This window comes from Aedes albopictus, chromosome 3 (assembly GCF_035046485.1).
Source record: "Aedes albopictus strain Foshan chromosome 3, AalbF5, whole genome shotgun sequence".
NCBI classification, from domain to species: domain Eukaryota; kingdom Metazoa; phylum Arthropoda; class Insecta; order Diptera; family Culicidae; genus Aedes; species Aedes albopictus.
In genome coordinates this window covers 13,199,188-13,218,929 of record NC_085138.1, presented here as the reverse complement: position 1 = coordinate 13,218,929, position 19,742 = coordinate 13,199,188, and the positions used below count along the sequence as shown (strand labels likewise).

The 19,742-nt window shown below is 34.3% G+C and overlaps 1 protein-coding gene across 1 annotated transcript in view; it reads left to right on the top strand.

The window, feature by feature from the left end:
• Positions 1-19,742, top strand: part of LOC109421805 (nuclear pore complex protein Nup88) — a 250,163-nt gene that overhangs the window by 82,810 nt on the left and 147,611 nt on the right. Inside the window, exon 2 of the mRNA XM_029876835.2 lies at positions 1,235-1,404. Coding sequence (XP_029732695.1) covers positions 1,235-1,404 — 170 coding nt within the window. The remainder of the gene's footprint in view (positions 1-1,234; positions 1,405-19,742) is intronic.

Here is a 19,742-nt window from a genome sequence, read left to right as displayed (position 1 = left end):
GCAATCGAAGAGGACAATTTCTGGTCGTTTAGAATTCATTTTTCTCAAACAATTGTTTCTAGTATTGATTAACTATTCGAGTATCAAATCAATTGTTGGCCGGGTAAATTTATTATCCTATTTAATTACTATGAATTGCTTAATTCAAACGTTTATATCTTAACAGTATCCTAAGCCTATTAGTACGACGACGTGACTAGTGTAGTTCGTGAATTGATTTGTAACCTTAATCTATGCGTAAGTTTGCGACACAATTGAATTTCCCATTGAAAAATGTTAACTATCTATTAACTATTAGGCATTAGTCACGCAATATCGCATTCTTGCAAACGACTTGAAGAGTTTCGATAGGGAGAAGTACACGAAAATGTAAGTGAAATTATTTGTGCAATTTCGACCCTAAACTAAAAATTTAATAATTACAGCTTTGAAGCTGCAGTAGCTGCTAACAAGACGTGCCCAAAGTTTCTTTGTCCTATCCGAAACAGCAACCATTATTATATTATATTATAATGCAACAAGTATTATATCGGCCAGCCTTTCTGGATAGTGTTTTAGTAAGTTTTCTGAATACCTATGCATTATTAGAAGGATGCAAGGGTAAGACACGAGTATTTCCTCCGTATATCTAGCTCCAAATGCTTATGCCATACTAGTGTCTTTATTTGCCGGTGTTCGTTTTCCTTCAATTTTCTGCTAAAAGTTAGAGTATAATTATTTTTTCCTTTTTTCTTAGAGAAGAATAATCTCACCGTAATAAATTTCAGTTAAATTTCCAGAGATGCAAACTCTGAAGAAAAAATATCGCCTCATCTAATTTTAAATTCATAATCACTCACATTCTGTCTCCTTATTGATACATTGCCTTTCTAGCCCTCGTTGCTTATCATCGGTTCTAATATACAGAACGGAATGTTTATTATCAGTGGATATCAATTATTCATATTTATTGCGCGCTCAAAAAAAAGTTATTCCGAAAGACCTAGTAAAGTCATCGAATGACTTCCCTCGGAAAATTCAAAGAAGGGAGAGAATCTTTTCCAGCATCGGAAGTAAATCTCATTAATGAGTTACGGAGAAAACGGGCACTCCCGTCGTGCTCACCAACGCCAATGGGCCGTAATTCAAAATTTTTATTATAGACACTTGTGCACCCTCCTTCGCCTTGATGAACCGAAAAATTCCGTGAATCATTCTTTAATTACCGAGTATTATTTCCGCTTCTGCTTTACAGACGCTAATTCCATCGGCACCGCAAAACTTTACCGTGGAGAAAATCCTGCCATCGACGGAGGGCACCTTCCTGGCACTTAGCGGCCCTCGAGGACTTTCGATCCTGGAGCTGCCCCGCCGCTGGGGACCAAACGGACAGTACCAGAACGGGAAGGAGTGCATCATTTGCCGGTAAGTTCACGGAAGATAATTTTCTCGTATAATCGCAACACCAACAACACGGCCGGCTGATGGCCTGACCGTCGAGCGACCAACAATACCGAAGGGATTAAAGTTTTCAACCCGTAAGTTGGGGCGCAAAGACGGCGGTCGAATAAAAGGAGGCTTAAGAAAATTGGTCAAATTTCCATAGAAAAGCAATAATGCTAATTCGGGACGAGGCGACAGGTTCTTACTTTTCTCAAAATTGTACCGCATTAGATAACCGGTCGAGTCGATGGCGATAAAGTCAAGCTTCCATTGCCTTTCGAATAGTCTTTCGGAAACGGCGAACTACTACAACTGATGGAAGCTAATCTAGCCGTTGGCAATTGACTCGAAAATCAAAGTTGTCACGAGAAATGCTAGGCTAGCTACATACCTCTAGCTAGCTGGAAATCAAACGAAACCGGGAGGAAACAACCAAAACTAAAACAAAAGAGTCAGCTCGTTCGCTCATACGTTCGCCCAGGAAAAATTGAAACTCAAACTCCGCAGCAGCAGCAGCACAAAAACGTTCATCTAAATTTCATTTGATTTAATTTTAATTAGATTTTGTGTTTAACTAGCAAAATCCACACTTGTGATGCTGGGGACTGTTCTCGGTGGCTCACTTGGAGCAATACCTACTGTTCGACATATGGATCCTGTGTTCCTTCGATGGCTGCCGCTCAAAACTTGTATATGGTGAGAAGGATGGAAATCTTCCGAAGCATACATCCCGGATGCTGGAAAGCTTATGAGCTTCCGATTTTTTTGCTAATAAGGAAAAAACTCATTCTGTCGAACTGAGCTTCGAAACTCAATTTCTCGGCCGAAAAGTCCTTCCAACTTCCAATATGAATATTTGTTTAGGAAAGACTCCATTATTTTCAATGGGTTTAATGTCGAGTGTATGACCTTCTATTGTATGTAACGCACGAATCGCGTAGATGCGACCTTTTTCAATTAAAATAAAAATCAGCTCATTCATGAATTTGTTTCTAAAAATGTTTTTCGTGCATAAAAAATATAATTCTCTCCTTCCAAAAAGTATAACTAGAAAACGATTTGTTATATCTATAATTATGGGATTCGTGGCCGTGCGGTTAGCGGCGCCAGTCGTCTAGACGTATCGATTCCCGCTCCAGTCGATGAAAACTTTTCGTCGAACGAAAAACTCATCCCTGGGCCATTGAACGTTATGTGTGTTGTCCGTTGTCTAGTGTAAGTAAATGTGTTCAGTCTGTGCAGCCTTTGGCTGAAGACGGTGTGAATTGTCTTCTTATTTTTAAAATGATATCTTAGAAGATGTGTGAAGACATTTGAAGGACTTTTAGAAAAAAAAAAAACAATACACTGAGAGTAATCTACTTTTCTGATCTACGTTATATGTCATATAATTTCAAATTTCCAAAAATCTTATCCTAAGATTATTTGTAAATTATTTATCAGTAGAAAGTTGGCTCTATAGATGAGGGATGGTCAAATGCTTCAAACTAGTTTTTCTCGAATAATTAGTTTTCATCGATTTTTAAAACAACCAAAAGGAAAAAAATCTTGAGACTATTAATTTCAAAAAATAGATTTTACGTTCTAGTTTCAATAAAAAGCGATGCATATTTGTTTCCTAAATTCAACCATGCTTAAGTTACAGCTAATTAAAACAAAAAAAAACAAAAAAAATCGAAAAAAACTGACTCTGTTAAGTGTCATTTGAAACGGTCTGAAAATTCACATATATTATGCCTCTCAAGAAAAATCAGAATATGGCGATTATCTGCCTCTGGCTTCTGATATAAGCGCGACAGTCACTAATCATAACAGCGTCACCAGATTTAAAATTATATAATTCCATAACATGGGGTTTGACAGCAAGAACCAGGCCCGCAAACTTTTCGGAACGCAAAATTTTACCAGAAATTCCTTAGGTTATTCTTTCAACATTTCTTACATATTTTCCATAAATTTCTTTGAAAAATTCTTGCATGAATTTCTCAGAAAGTGCTAGTGGTATCTCTTTCGAACGTTTTTGGATTTTCCCGGGTATTCTTCGTTATGTTTTTACCATAATTCTTTAGCAGAAGTTCCTCCGTAATCTATTTCAAAAGAACCATCGGTAATTCTTCCAAAAATTTCTCCAAGAATTCACCCAAGAATTCCTCCGGGAATTGTTCCAGAAGTTCATCTGAGAAGTAATTCAGAAGTTTCCTTGAATTTTTTTCCAGAAGTTCCTTCGAAAATTCATCTGGAAGTTTCTCCAGAATCTTTTGAAAGATTTTTTGTCTAAGAATTCTCTGGACAGTTCCTTTGGGAGATCTTCAAGAAACTCAGAAATTCCCCTGGGGATTCCTCGGCAGCTCCTCGATAAGTTCCTTCGGAAACTATTTTGAGAATTCCTTTGAGAATTGTTCCAAAATTTCCCCCTGAAAGTTTTCCAGCAGTTCCAGCAATTTACAGAATTTTTCATGAGATTCTTTCGAAATTAGAATCTTTCACGGTTTTTTGTATTCTTTTAAATCTTTCTTGTTCCTTGAAAATCCTCTAAAAAAATTGACGAGAGTCCCACGCTATGTCCAAAGGGAAGTATTATGAAAACTGAATGTATCTCAAAATTTATTCGCTAGAACCATGTTTTTGGACCTCTAGATTCAGAAAATGTGTGGTTTAAAATAATCCATCTTGGGTTTTTTCCCATACATTTTTATATGGGACGAAATTGACCTTAAAATGACTTTTTTCGATATTTGTATGGGAAAACAGGAAAAAAAATCAAAAATATCAAAAAACCCAAGATGAAATATTTTAAACCGCACAGATTCTGAAACTAGAGGTCCAAAGCTACGATCCTAGGGAATAACATTTGAGGTACATTCGATTTTCATAATACTTCCCTTTGGACATAGCGTGAGTCCTTTTAGGACTTCTACCAGGACTCCCCAAGTTTGCTAGGAATTTTTCGCCGGAAGTTGTTGCAAGTGTTCTGACGGTGAAAACTCAAAGATTTTTTTTTTTCACGACTACCACTGGATAATTCTCCACGAGTTTCTCCGGAGATTTGTCAACGGAAATTCTTCCAAGAAATTTCCTCAAATTTCACCAGATATTCTACATATTTTCCAGAAAGTGTGAGTTTCTTTGGAAATCGATCCCTTCAGGAGGCGAAACTGGAAGGAATCCTCATTTTTTTGATTTTTGATTTTTTTATAAAGTAACGAAGCAATATTTTCAAAATCAGTTTTCGTGCACATGTAGAGTATGGATCAAGGTATCTTCTGAATTTTTTTGTGGTGGAAAATGTTTTCCATTTTTGCAGAAACCATGTTTGGGTGTTATTTTGTTTAAAAATGGTTTCTGCAAAAACGAAAAACATTTTCCACCAGGGAAAAATTCAGGAGATACCTTGATCTCCTTGATACATACAAAATCTCCTTGATACATACAAAATTTTCCGAAAGTTTTTTCCAAGAATTCTATGGAAATCTCATTCAATTTTTTTTAATAGTTTTTTTTGGAAAATCTTCCGGAAATTCCCCTAAAAATTCCTTGGGAGCTCCTCGACAAGTTCCTTCGTGAACTAATATACAAATTCCTCCGAGGATTATTCTCAAAGTTCCCCCTGATTTTTTTCTAGCAGTTTCTCCATGATCTCTTCTCGAAGTTCCTTCGAAAAATCCTGTGGAAGTTCTTCTGCAAATTCTTCGTCAAGTTTCTCTGGGAATTTACGGAAATTTTCCTGGGAATTTTTTCGAACTTTATTTTGAGTTCGGAAATATTTACGAAGGCAAAAGGTTATTGCAACCATAACAAATTGCAAATGCTCCATAGAATATCAAAAAGCGCTCCATAAAGAATGAACACATGTTCCATAAAAATGTGCAATGTTACCCATAAATAAATAAAAACGTTCCATACTTTATAAAAAATGTACCGGTTAAACATTTTTTTTTTCATTAAAAGTGAAATTTTGCACCAATAAATAATACTGAAATGCTCCATAATAAAATACAAATGTTCCATAGAAAAATGCAAATGCTCCATAAAAAATTAAAATTGTACCCATAGAAAATTGAATATTGCTCCATATAAAAATTAAATTGCACCATAAAAAATAGACACATGCTCCATAAGTATTATCAAACTGCACCACATAAAATACAATTTGCTCCATAAAAACTTGAAAATTCTCCATAATTTCAAACATTTGCACCACTAGAGCAGTGCAATGTAAAGCAATTCAGCCCTGTCGAATTAAATTATGAGAATATGCTATCTATGGAGGATTTTCAATTTTTCATGGAGTTATTCATATTTTCTATGGTGCAGTTTGATAATACTTATGGAGAATTCATCTATTTTCTATGATGCAATTTCAATTTTTTATGGAGCAATTTAATTTTTCCATGGAGCAATATTCAGTTTTTTATGGGTACAATTTTATTTTTTTATGGAACATTTGCATTTTTCTATGGAGCATTTGTATTTTATTTTGGAGCATTTCAGTATTATGTATCGGTGTAAAATTTTACTTTTAATGTAAAAATTTTATGTTTTACCGGTACATTTTTTATAAAGTATGGAACGTTTTCAATTATTTATGGGTAACATTGCACATTTTTATGGAACATGTGTTCATTCTTTATGGAGCGCTTTTTGATTTTCTATGGAACGTTTCTATCTGTTTATGGGTGCAATAAATAGGCTGCCATTTACGAATTATTTTCTGAAAATTTCTATTTGAAAATCATCAAGAAATTTCGACGAGCGTTCTACCAAGACTTTTACCAGGCACTCCAGAAGTTTCGCTACGAATTGAATCACTTGGAGAAGTACTCGGAGAAACTCTTTGAAAATGTATCTGCATGAATTCTTACAAAAACTTCTGGAAAAACTTTTGGAAGAAATTTCGTTGGGATTCGTTTTAGAATTTTTATAACAAGTTTAGAAAGATTTTTTGAGATTCTCCTGGTAAGATTATCTATGACATTCTAAGAAACTTGTGAACAAAATACTCAATTCAATACAGAGGCACTTTTGTAGGATTTTTTGGAAGAATTCATAAATAAACTTCCAAAAGCAATAACTTGGAGAAGTACTTGGGGAACTCGAAGGAATCTTGGAAAAAAAAAACCGTTGTAAACAGAGAAATTTCTGAAAAAACAGAAACTCTTGGAATTTTTTTTGTAGAAACTTCTGCAAAAATTCTAAGTTGAACTATTACAGGAATCTCTGAAGGAACTTATGGAAAAAAGCTCAAAGGATCTTCTTTAAAAATTTAATAATTTTTTTAGCTTTTGAAGAAATTGCTGGAAAAGCTTCTGAAGGAATCTCAGAAAAACTGCTGAAGCAATTCTCGTAACGAATAAATAAATTACCAAAAGGATTCTCTTAAAAATTTCATATTTCATATATACATTTCCTACTTAAGTTAATATTTGAAGAATTTCCAAACGAATAGCCGAAAGGATACTTACACAAATAAGATAGAATCTCTAAAGGAGTTCCATAGGAATAACCGAAGAAAATCTGAACTGAATTACCGAATGCATTCCAAAAACAATTTTCAAAAAGGAAACTAGTAATTCATTATTAAAAAAATAAAAACAAATTTCCGAAGGAATGTCCTTAAAAATTTCCAAAGAACTGATGGAATAATAGAAGTAATTCCAAAAAAATATGTCTGATACAATATCCAAAAATAAACAAATAAAGAAAATATCGAAGAATTTCTGCAAGAAATTTGTCTAAGAAATATCCACACGAATTACCAAAGAAATTTCCAAAAAGATTTATTTAGGAATTTCAAAGAAAATTGTTGAAAAACAATCTATAGGAATCTTCAAACGATTTGCTAAATCAAATCTCACAGATATTTGCCGCCACAATTTTCAAACGAGTTACCAAATAAATTTCTGGAAAATTTCCAACCGGAGAAAACATATTCCGAACGAGTTCCCACAGAAATTTCCAGAGCAATTGCCGACGAAGTTTCCCAACGGATTGTCCAATAAATTGCGAACTAATTGCCAAGGAATTGTCGAAAAAAATTGCCGAAGGGATTTCCAACGGGATTGCCGAGGAAATAATCAAAAGATTTGACGATGAATTTCAAAATGTACCATGTGTATTAACGAAACAATTTTCAAAGAAGATGCATAAGAAATCCTCGTAAGAATTTTCCGAACAAATTTCTTACAATCAAATTTATTCAACGATTGAATTTTTTAACGAACTATTATTTGAAGTTTTAGGTATTTTCCAAAAATCGACAGAAAGAAATTGTGTAGGAATTCTAAAAAATACCGACGAAATTCTTCAAAAAAAATTTTCGAAGGAATGTTCACACGAATTTCCGAAGTAACTTCGTAACTTCCAATAAGATCACTCACGCAAGCGATATTATCTGGGCAAAGCAGGCTGTGATATTTTCTTTGCACTCATAGACGATTTAAAAGACTCTCACTCCATTCCATTCGCGTGATATAACTATACTTTCTTCAACTAGCGCTCAATCACAAATCATATTGACTTACGATAGAAAATGTTTGCTCGGTATGCATCAATCCACATTCTCACCCGAATGACATCTGAGTGATGCCGTGTTATCTAGATGGCCTTGGAAACCAGTTCATTTCATGTAAACAGTTATCACTTAACGTCAAATTATTGATCTCGTGCATCGTGCAGAAGTTATGTTACTCACATACGGAGTGAAAAATCTGATGCTTTGTTGTTCATTCGGAAGAGCTTATGCAGTACCTAACAACTATGATTCGGCACATAAAATTGAGTTACGGATAAAGAGAATTATCGGGAGTGCTGGAGTGAGTGGCTTTTATTGTTCTTCTTATGCAGTGAAAATGCAATATCGCTGAGGTGGATAAATCTGTGGAATTTGATCACGTGAGTGAAAAATTTGATGATTGAAAAACATTTATTTTGGAATTTCAAAGCGAGTTGTTGATTAAATTTGCAGAGGAATCACCAAAGGAAAAAAATCCAACGATATTTGCAACGATAATTTCCTAACGAATTATCGAAGATATTTCCAAAGTAATTTCCGAAAGAGTTCCAAAGAAATAGAGCAAATTTCAAATGAATTCCCAAAATGATTGCCGACGCGACTTCCCAAGGGATTAACGAAGAAACTCAAAAATGAATATCCGAGCCATTTATCAAAGGAATTCTCGAAGCATTTGCTGAAGGAATTACCAAAAAACTTATCAAACTGTTTACCGAAGGATTAACTGGATGATTTTTAAAAACGTTTTACCGAAAGAACTTTCAAAAGAAAATGCGTAACAAATCCTCGAAAGATTTTCTAAACGAATACCTGAAAAATGCAATCCGATTTTTTAAGGTATTTCTGAAGAAACTAGGGTAATTTAACGATGAAATTGTCAAACGAACCAAATATCGAGAAAATGTAAGAAAAAAACAAGAAATTCCCAAAATATTTGCCGAAGGGTTTTTTTCCAACAATCAGCAGAATAAACTCCTGAAATAAACTAGAGTTATTGCATTTTTTAAAGAAAATTCTTGACAACCGAACGAATTTCCGAAGAGATTGCGGAAGAAGTTTGCATATAAATTATTGAAGGAATTGCCACAGGAGTTGATAAAAAATCAAACAGATTACAAAATGATTTCTCAAAATATTTGCACTACTCTAGAAAACACAAAAGTAATTATCAAGAAAAATATCAAAAGGAATTGCCAACAAAATTCTTAATGAAAATCCTCAAATAAAATCCTACGAAAACAATGCAGCGAAGAAATAAGAAAAAAATACTGCTCAGATTATTCCCAATGAAATAGCTGAAGAAATAAAATAAGAAGGAATTCCAACGGAATTGTCAGATTTTAAAGTAATTATCAACTTTAAATTGTCGAAAAAAATCCCAAATCGATATTTAAAAAAATCTTTCAATTGCATATATGATTCTCAAAGGAACTTACAAAGAAATTTCTAGAGAAATTCAACTAGGAATTCCCAATAAGTTTCAGAAAGATTCTCGAAGGAGTTACTGACGAAATTCTCATAATTTCGAAGAAATTCCCAAAAAAAATGCCGACGGAATTCCCAAAGAAAATTTAGCAGGAAATACAAATTTATTTTTAAAAAAGAAATATAAAACTAATTATTGAGGAATGGAAAGAAACTGCTGAAGAAATCATGAAAAGAATTGCCAAGGATTTGTTTTATCAAAATATTTCCAAATGAGTCGACGAAAAAATTCCAACAGAAGTTCCAAATTAATTTTCGAAAAAAATTCCCGAATATTTTTTCACAGAAATATCCAAGCAAATGATAGACGAAATTTAAAAAAAATGCGAAAGATACCCCCAAACATTTCCCAAAAAAAAAAAACAACGTTGGAAATTTACCGAGAAAATTCTCAAATAATCACAGAAGAAACTGCTATTAATCGAACTGACATAACGATTTGACATCACGAAGTTTCATAATACATTACTATAATATCGTAATAGATCAACAAAAAATCTGAATGATATTATGTTTTTCTTTGTAAGTACATAGACACTATGCAAAACTAGTTTTGAAGTGGCAACATAACCTATTCCGTTTAAACATTGCTGTTTGTAGAGATGACATTTATATAACGGGTTCAGCCTTGACAACGCCAGCTCCAACTGAAAACTTCAAAAAAAGAAACTTCAAACTGGGCCTTATGGAAGGAATATGTCGGAATAAAGTCGATAGTACGTGTTTTACTAGTACTATCACTCTTTTTTGTAATATTACTATTCTGACACAAAATTTCTCTTCGACGTAATATTTATAAGACTGAAGCCCCACTTCACAGAAAAAAAATGATAAATTACCTCAAATTTATCACCCCCCAGAATCTCATTAGCCAGAACAGGCACCAATTAATTTTAGATTGGCTATCTTGAAGGACACCGGCAGCGTCTTTTCGAGAGCGACACGAATTTCATCAACGCAAGCAACAATCTCATCAATCCTAATCGTCGATCATAAAACCAAGTCAAACGTTCAATCCTTTTAGTCCACTGCACTGACAGAGAAGCCCTCTGCTGCTAGAGTTCCCTGGAGAGGGCGAGCCTAATGGCGCAATGTACCTCCGACACCGGAGCCTACCGGATTTTAATGCACTTTCCTGCTGGGCCAAAGTGGCCACATTACATTGGCGTCATTTGTCGTAAAAAACGTCCAAGCCACAAAAAGTCGCCACCCACCCACTCATCTCATTTCGTAGAAGAGACTGCCTGCGCTCGAAGCAAGCACTATACGGAGACAACCAACGGCAACGACCCTATACATAAATCATAAATTACGAAATACATCCGCACTCGATGGAAGAACCGCACTCCTTTTTTTCGTCGTGTAAATCCTTTCTTCGCCCCGGATGGGATTGGGGACACTGCCGTCGAGCCGAAGTGCATCGAACAAATCTCCGCTGGTCCCGGCCGGCGAGGAAAGTGCAGATAATCTTCCCCGGACCAGAATGTGGAAGTCGTAAAAAAAACTCTTCCCAACTCTTCCCCCGAGTGGGAAAGGGTCAACACGATAGGCAGGCCAAGTGTACAATACCTAGGTCCCTACCGAGTTCAGCAGAGATTAACAAAAATACGCATATTTATAACCATGTCGTCCGATCCGCCCATCGGTTTTGGCGGGCAGGCTGCACCCCGGAAAGGGTTGTAAAAAAATCGGACGAGCAATCTTTGGCTGTTCCAGGGACTGGAGACTGGAGTTACCACTGAAGTGTATGCTCACGGGTTGATTATGGTTTTAGGTTATGCACAGGCACGATTCAGTGGTGGCTGGGTCGCAGAAAAGAAAAAAACTGAACGCACTGAACACTGAAGATTGGTTTTTCGATGTCCCCTGTTCTTGGGGCGGATTGAGTGCCGGGAACGATGGAAGAACTGAAGATTAATGTACTACAAGGAAGAACGTATTTTTTCGTTATTTTTTGTGTAATACGATTTTATGATTGTGTATTATGATATTTCGTAATGTCAATTGATTTAGCAGTTTCGTCGGCAAATATCCGAAGTTTTGTTGGGTTTCGGAAATGTTTATGGGGTCTCCAGTTAGCCTAGTGGTTAAGGCTATGGATCGCCAATCCAGAGACGGCGGGTTCGATTCCCGTTCCGGTCGGGAAAATTTTCTCGTCTCCCTGAGTGTATCATTGTCCTTGCCTCACAATATACAAATTCATGCAATGGCAGGCAAAGAAAGCCCTTCAATTAATAACTGTGGAAGTGCTCAAAGATCACTACGTTGAAGTGAGGCAGGCCAAGTTCCAGTGAGAATGTCGAGCCAAAAAGAAACAAGAATAAGAAGAAATGTTAATGGGGGTTTTCTGCCATTACTTTAAACATTTCTGTAATAAATATGCCAGATTTTTTTTTGGAAATTTATTTGAAAAATTCTTCTGTTCAATCTGTTGATAAATTCATCTGGAATTACTGTGGGAATTCTTTCATCAATTTCTTTGAGAATTTATTCGTCAACTTCTGTAAACTTCTTGATATGCAATTCTTTCCTTAATTTCTTGAAAAAAATCTTTGTGAATTCCTCCATAATTCGTTTAAACATTTCTTTGAGATTTATTTTTTGAAATTATGGGAATTCTGTCAGCTATTTCTTTGGGGATTTGTCCCGAAATTCTTTGGGATTTTCTTGTTAAAATTCCTTGGAAATTTTTCGGCATCATAGAGAACCCTTTAGGCAACTCGAAAATTGCTTTGGCAATTCGTTCGTATAGGTATTCATTTCGGATTTGTTTCGTTAATTCCTCTAAAAACAGAATTCGATAACTGCTTAAGAATTCGACAATTCCGTTCATTTTTTTTTCGATTTCATTCTTTCGATCATTTCGGAGATTTCTTTTGTAATAAATGTTGTGCTTTCTAACTAAGACAAATCCTTTGAGATTTCATGTTGTAATCTGTTTGGTGATTTTAACCCTCTAATACCCCATTTTTTTATTTTGATCTAAATATAATTTTTCGTCATCTAAAATCATTTTAAACATGTTTTGGAGATGACTCTTTTTAATTCTCGATTTCGTGAATTTCGGTTTTTGATTTTTCTAATTTTTATTTTCGAACATCTCTACACTTTCAAATTTTTCCTGGAAGCCTATTTGAGGTACGAATTTTTTGAGACAAAAGCATTTTGAGATTTTATGATTATTGTTGAAATAATTTTATATTATTTTTTTTCATGAAAAATTTGATTTTCCGTGTAATTTTAAGGAAAATAATTTTAGAGTGTATTCGACTCCCTTAAACTATTAAACTAGGATAGAATGATTTGGGAAAATTTTTAAATATGTTAATTGTAGCGATTCAAAACAAAATAATCAATGACTTCTAAAAGGTGACTAAAACATCATTTTTTCAATGATTCAAAAAAAATGTGAATACACTTTTAAGGTGAAACATCAAGAGATCCCATTGCAGTTTTTCATACAAACTTTAGAGGCACAAATCTGACGAACGAAGCATCGAGCCAAGTCGCACTTGTTTATTCTGGCTTTGCTCACTTGCAAAAAGAGGCAGCTTTTACAAATCGAGAGCATTTGTTAACGAATTTTCAAGATTGGTGCTCTTGAAAACGTGAGTAGGAGACCAAGTCGGCCATTGTGGCAGCCATGTTTGTATTCTCTGAAGTTTCTCCTTAAATACACCACAAACCATTTTGAGACATACAGAACAGTCCTAAATATCAGCCAAAAATATAAAAATATGATTTTCCACGAAACAAAAATTACAAAAATGCTCAAACTATACCCCGTCTAAAGGCGGGGTTGGGTATTAGAGGGTTAATCAACTCCTGTGGCGTTTTTCCTTCAGTAATTATATGTGAACTTTCTTCCGAAATATCTTGGAAAATTGTATTGGTAGGATAAAAAAAAACGCCAATTGTTGCACACCTCATAAGAAAAGCATGGAATGTGAAACAATTGGCGAGTTTTTAAGATGTGTAATAATTGGCGCTTTATCCTAATTCGTTTGAAAATTTCATCAACGCATTTCTTTGAAAAAATATTGCAGTAATTCATTCGGATTACTTTTCAGAATTTCTTTTTTTAATTCATTGAGAAATCCTTCGGAAATTATAACTGGAGTAATTTGTTTATTTTTTTTTATTTCCTCGATAGTTTGTCTGGAAGTCCCATCGTTAAATTATTAAATAAATATGTATCGGATTTTTTCCCGACATTCTTTTAAAAATCTGTTTGTATTTTTTTTAGGAATTCGTTAGAATTCTTTAGAAAAATGTCTTTCTTTATTAGAAAACTATTTCACTATTTTTTTTTTAATTTTATTAACGACATTTTACACCGATGATTCGGTTACATGTTTTGAAATTCATACAGAATTTCCTTCGGCAATTCCTCTGGAAATGTCTTTGGCATTTTCTGCGACAACTTCTTTGATAAGTAGCTCGGATATTCTTTTGAGAATTTCTTCGATAATCCCATGAGAAATCATGCCATGAATTTCTTCTGAAGTTCCTGTGACAATTCGTTTTTTTTTCTTTTTCTTTGGAACTGTTTCGAAATCGTTTGGATTATCTCGGCAAATACCTGTGGAATTTTTTATATCTTGGCAATTCCTTTGGAGATTCCTCTGGAGATTTCTTCAGAAATTTGCTTTGAAGTTCCTCAATAGGGTGACATAGGGTTTTATCGGTAGGTTTGTTCCCTTCGTCATGGGTGGCTTTTTGTCGGCCAAGATTCCTGAAACTTGGTCAAATAATTCAGCTTGGTTGGGAAGGATTTGGGACCAACACTGAGTTCAAAAAGTTTTAGAAAATCCCCCTTGACGAAGAGAAAAAAAACTGCCGAAAATACATAAGTTCCCCTACATCCCTTTGGAATTTCTCTGGCAATTTGTGTGGAAGTTCCTTCGACTAATTTCAACAATTCAGAATTTTGTCGGCATTTTTTATAATTCCTTCACGATCTATTTATTTTATTATTTGAGAGATCATTTAGCTTCTTCCTCTTCTTCTTCATCTTCTTCTTCTTCTTCTTCTTCTTCTTCTTCTATGTGGCTCTACGTTTCCACTGGATCATGATCTGCTTCTCTTCAACTTGGTGTTCATTTCCACAGTTATTAATTAAAGGATTCCCTTTGCCTGCCATAGCATGATTTTTTCTATTGCGAGGCATGTACACTATGCCCAGGGAGTCGAAAAAATTCCCGGATTGGCGACCCAAAGCCTTATCCACAAGGCCAACTGAAGACACCGAATACTTAGACTAGTTCTTTAGATATTTCATTGTCAATGTCTGTGGGAATTGATTTCATAATTTCTTCAGTAATTTCTTTGAAAACTTATTCCGATTTTTTTTTGAACATATTTTTTTGATTATTGCGATAATTCATTTGTAAACTGATTGATAATTGCCTTTGAAATTCATTCGATAATTATAATTCATTTTGATTTTTCCTCGGAACTCCTATGGAGTACTTTTGGACATTCTATCTGTTAATTGCATGGGGGAGCCTTTCGTTGAAAACTATTAAAACTTCGATATATACATTAGATTTTTTTTTATTTCCCTTCGGTCAATTATTTTTTCTTTAGGAACGTCATCTGCTGATTCTTTGAGAATTCCTATGGCAATTATTCTGGAAGTTTCTTTTCTTTAATTTTCTCTGTTACTCGTTTGGTAGTTTCTTTGGTAAATTATTTTCGTATTTTTTCCGAAAATTTTGTTCGATACATTTTTACTCACGTTTTTACTACTAAATGTTCAATATAATGCAGCGATTTTTTTCAGGAATTCTCATAGAGATTCCTTCAAAGATTCATTTTAAAAAATCCACGGAATCCTTCAAAATTTTCGTGATTTTTCCAGAATTTCCTTCAGAAAATCCTCTAATGGAACCTCCAGAAACTTTATCAACAATTTTTTTAAAAGAAAAACACATCCATGCTTGAAAAATTCCTCTAAAAAAAGATTTCAGAAATTTCATCGGGAGGTCCTTCAGAAAACTATCCAAAGATTTTGTTTTCTCAGAAAATCAAAACCGTAGTTTTTTTTCAGAAATTTCACCAGTTATTTCTTACAAAAATCTTCCAAATATTGCTTCAGAAATATTTTTAGAGGTTTCTTCCTTAAATTTTAAAAACAATTTCTGAATCGAACCTTCTAAGGGTTTCTTTCTAAATGTCTCCTTTGATTTATTAGAAAGCCCATCAATTACGTCACGCGTCAATTGTCTATTTTCAACCCCATTCCCCTAAACGCACACTTTTAGTATGTACCTCAGAAATTTGTGTATGGGGTTTGTCACACTTTGCTGAACTCACCGCTCCCCATCCCTTCTCAAACCGTCAGGTAATTTATGGATGTTTCCCCATCAGAAATCACTTCAGGAATTCCTCTATAAGGTAATTCAAGGATTCTTTTAGGAATTTCTCCTTTATATGTTCTGTCAGTGATTCGTCAATAAATTTCTTCAAGGCCTCCTTGGAACATATCTCCAATAATTTATTTTGATTTTTTCTTAAAATCCATCAAAAACTAGGTCAGAGATTACTTAAAGGAATCTTTTTCTAGTGTATTTAGAATATTTATAGGTTTTTTTTTCAAGGGGCTCCATCAAACATTTTTCCAGGGATCTCTTCAGATATATCTAAGGATTCCTTCTGTATTTCTTCCATAAATTCCTCCAGCGGTTTCTTCAAAAAATCTTCCGAAAATTCCTTCAGTAATGCGTTTAGGTTATATTTTCACGAACGCCTCCAGAGATTTCTTTAGGAATTTCTCTAAGGTTTCCTTCAGAAGTTCATTCATGTTTTTCAGTTATTCCCGCAGGTATTTCTCCAAAGATTTCTGCAGAAATTAATACAAAGATTCCTTCAGATTCCACAGAAATTCCTGGATTCAAACCAAATATACATTTAAAAACTTTTACTCGGATTCGTTAATAAATGTTGAAATTTCTTCGAAAATATTGCCTAGAAACTTCTACAGAAATTCCATTGGAAATTTCTCGTTAGATTTTTCTAAGAATCAGCGCTTCTTCGCTAATACATTCCCATGGATGAATTCCTGGAGGAATTTCTGAAGGAACCGCTTGAGCACTGGATCAACTTCTGCAAGAATCCGTGGAACCACTTTTGAAAAATTCCCTGTTGAATTTCTGTAGTAATTCTACCAATATTGAAGTCTCTAAGTCTCAAAAAATATTTCCGAAAGTATCGCTGAAAAAATTTACGAAGAATAAAAAAAATGAAAAAAAAAATGCTAAATGAATTCCTGAAAGAATTTCTGAAAATAGAGGGATGTTTTAAGAATCCATTGATAGATTTTCTGAAGAAATTCCTGGTGGAATACCTGAAAAAACCTAGAACCCCCTGGTGGAATACCTAACAAATCCTTTTAAATAAAAAATCATGGAGAATTCCCTAATAAAAATCCGAAATTTTCTAATGAATTCCTGGAGGAATCCATAAAGAAATTCCAAGAGGTACACTTGGAGGAAATCCTGGAGAATTTTCTGAAAAAATACATAGAGGAATACCTGGCGGAATTTCGTATGCAATCTCTGTGTGAATTTCTGCAAGAATTTCTTCCACTCAGCGTTTCCGTAAGAATCCTTTTATAAGAATCTCTGAAAAAATCTGTAGAAACATTTCTGAATGAACCCTTGGAGGACTTTCTAAGACTTTCTTAAGAAATCCTAGAAGCAATTTATGTAAGAAAAATGTCTTGAAGGAATATCTTAAGGAATGTGAAGAAATCTTGGGAATTACATTAATATTCTCGAGAAAACTTTTGAGAAAATTTTGAAGAAGCTCTGATTTTCACATTTTTAATGTATCCGTGAATGATATTCTATAAAAAAAAATCTATGAAATATTTTTCAGAAAAGTTTTCTAAATGAATGCTTTGAAAAATTTCTGGAGGAATCTCTATGAGAAAAATCTGAATAAATACGTAGAACAATCTGAGCAAGATTTTTAAAAGGAATTCTTGAAGCTTTTTTTTCTGAACGAAATCATGAAACATTTTTGGAAGCAATCCGTGCAAGACTTTCTTAAGGAGTTCTTGGAAAAAAATTTGGAGACATTCTAAAATCTAAAGGAATTTCTAGAAGATGTATTTCACTGAATTCCTTTAGGATTTCCTGGATGATATTTTATAGTAAATCTTCGAGTAGTTTCCTAAAAAAATCCCTGGGAGATTTATTAATTAAGAAACTCGTGTAAGATTTTTTAAATAAAATAAAGATGAATTTCAGCTAGAGTCTATGAGAGTATTGTCGAAAAATCTTTGGAAGTTTTTTTTTTCAAAGTAATCCTTGGAGAAATTTGCAAAGACATCTCTGGAGGAAAATCTGGAGATATTTCTAAAGAAATTATCAATCAAATTTATATTAAAAGCCGTGCGAGATTTTGTGAAGAAACTCTCGAAAAAAATGTGAAGGAACCCCCAAGGCAGTTTCTGTAGGAGTCCCTGCAGAAAATGCCCGAATGAATTTCGCATATTTTTTTTCTAAAAATAGTCCCTAGAGGATTTTTTAAAGAAATCCCAGGAAGATTTTCTGACAAAAATTATGAAATTTGTGGAGGAATCCCTTGTGAAATTTCTGGAGAAATTGGAAGTTGCTGTGGGAATTTGTGGTGAAATCCTTGGAAGAATTTCCAAAGTAATCCCAGTACCAATTTTTAAAGGATCTTTTGAAATATTTTCTGAAAAACTCGAGAATAGTTTCTGAAGGCATCGCTGAAAGCTTTAGTGATGGAATCTCTGTAGAAATTTCCTAATAAATATCTGAAGAAATTACTGAATAAATCTCCGAACGAATTTTCGAAGGAATCGCTGGAGGAATTTCTGCTCAAATTCATGGATAAAATTCAAGATGCTTTCAAAGAATTTTTTGTGGAATTTGTAGAATAGAAGAAATTTCTAAACAAATTACTGATTTTTTTTTTATGAATCCACGGACACGTTTTTGAAAGAATCCGTGAGGTAATTTTAAGTTATTGGATTTTTCTAGAATGATTTGTCCAAATATTTATTTTTGAAGATTTTCTAAAGCAATCTCCAATACATTCTCCAAACGAATGCCTAGAGAAATTTCTGAACGAATATGCAGAAGAATTTCTGAATTAATCCCTGGGTGAATTTTTCTAACAATCTCTAAAATAATTTGTGAAATATCATGGAGGAATTGATGAAGCAATTCATGCCAGATTTCGTAAAAGAATTCTTTGCGACACTTCTGGAGGAACACATGGAAGATATTCTGAAATAATCTGTAACATGATGATTTGATAGGAAGTCTTCTTCGGAGACCGTCGTAATAAAGCTGAAAACTCTGGATTCACTGGAATTCCGTCCGGAATTCATTCAGGAACTCCATCCGGGGTTCCTTCAGGAATTCCTTCCGGGATTCCTTCAGAGATTTCTTCTTTGATTCATTCAGGAATTCCTTCCGGGATTCCTTCTGAGATTTCTTCAGCAATTCCTTCCGGGATTCGTTTAGGAATTTCTTCCAGGATTCGTTCAGGATTTTTTTTTTCGGGATTCATTCAGGAGTTGCTTCCGGGATTTTTATTTTTTTATTTTTATTTTTATTTCGTCAACCGTTTGTAGACTACATACATACATAACTTGATCTATATTCTATTGTATCGTACAGAGTTGAAATATTGTTTTAACTTTACGCGAGACATGGTCAAGTCGATAGATTCGTAATGCTTATTGTAAATTAACATCATTCTATTGATTGGGCTGAATTTCGCATAATTTGAACGATGATGACTGACCGCAAATATGTTTCGATTTCTTAATTGTTGAGTCGGAGTATAAAAATTTAAACAGAATAGCAGATTGCTGCAATCTACACGTTGCGAAACAATGTCATTTACAAATGTTATCATAGCATATTCACGACGTTCCGATTGTTATCAGAAGAGAGAAAAGCTTTTCTAGCCGTATTCCACCTTTAAAAATTGGAATTTTCCTACACCAGTTCTTCGAGTTGTATAACTTTCACCAAAACAAAAATAGTGAAATTTTTCCACGCGTCCTGATATTTTGGTAGGAGGCTGTTGGAGGAATACTTTCTGCCAATTCTCACGCGCGCGCCACCATCATTTTGTAGTAAAATTTTATGTGTGTAAATTGCACGCCATTTGTCCCGTCTTCTGGTCGTGTTTCTTGGAGATAAGTTTTTTTTTCTGCTGCGCAGCGAACCCCTTTCTCCTAAGCCGAAGGCAGGTGCCACCGGTCGTCGTCATCCCGTTAACATCAAAAAGAATTGTGTTGATTTTTTATGATTTCCAATTTGGCGCGCTTTGTTTG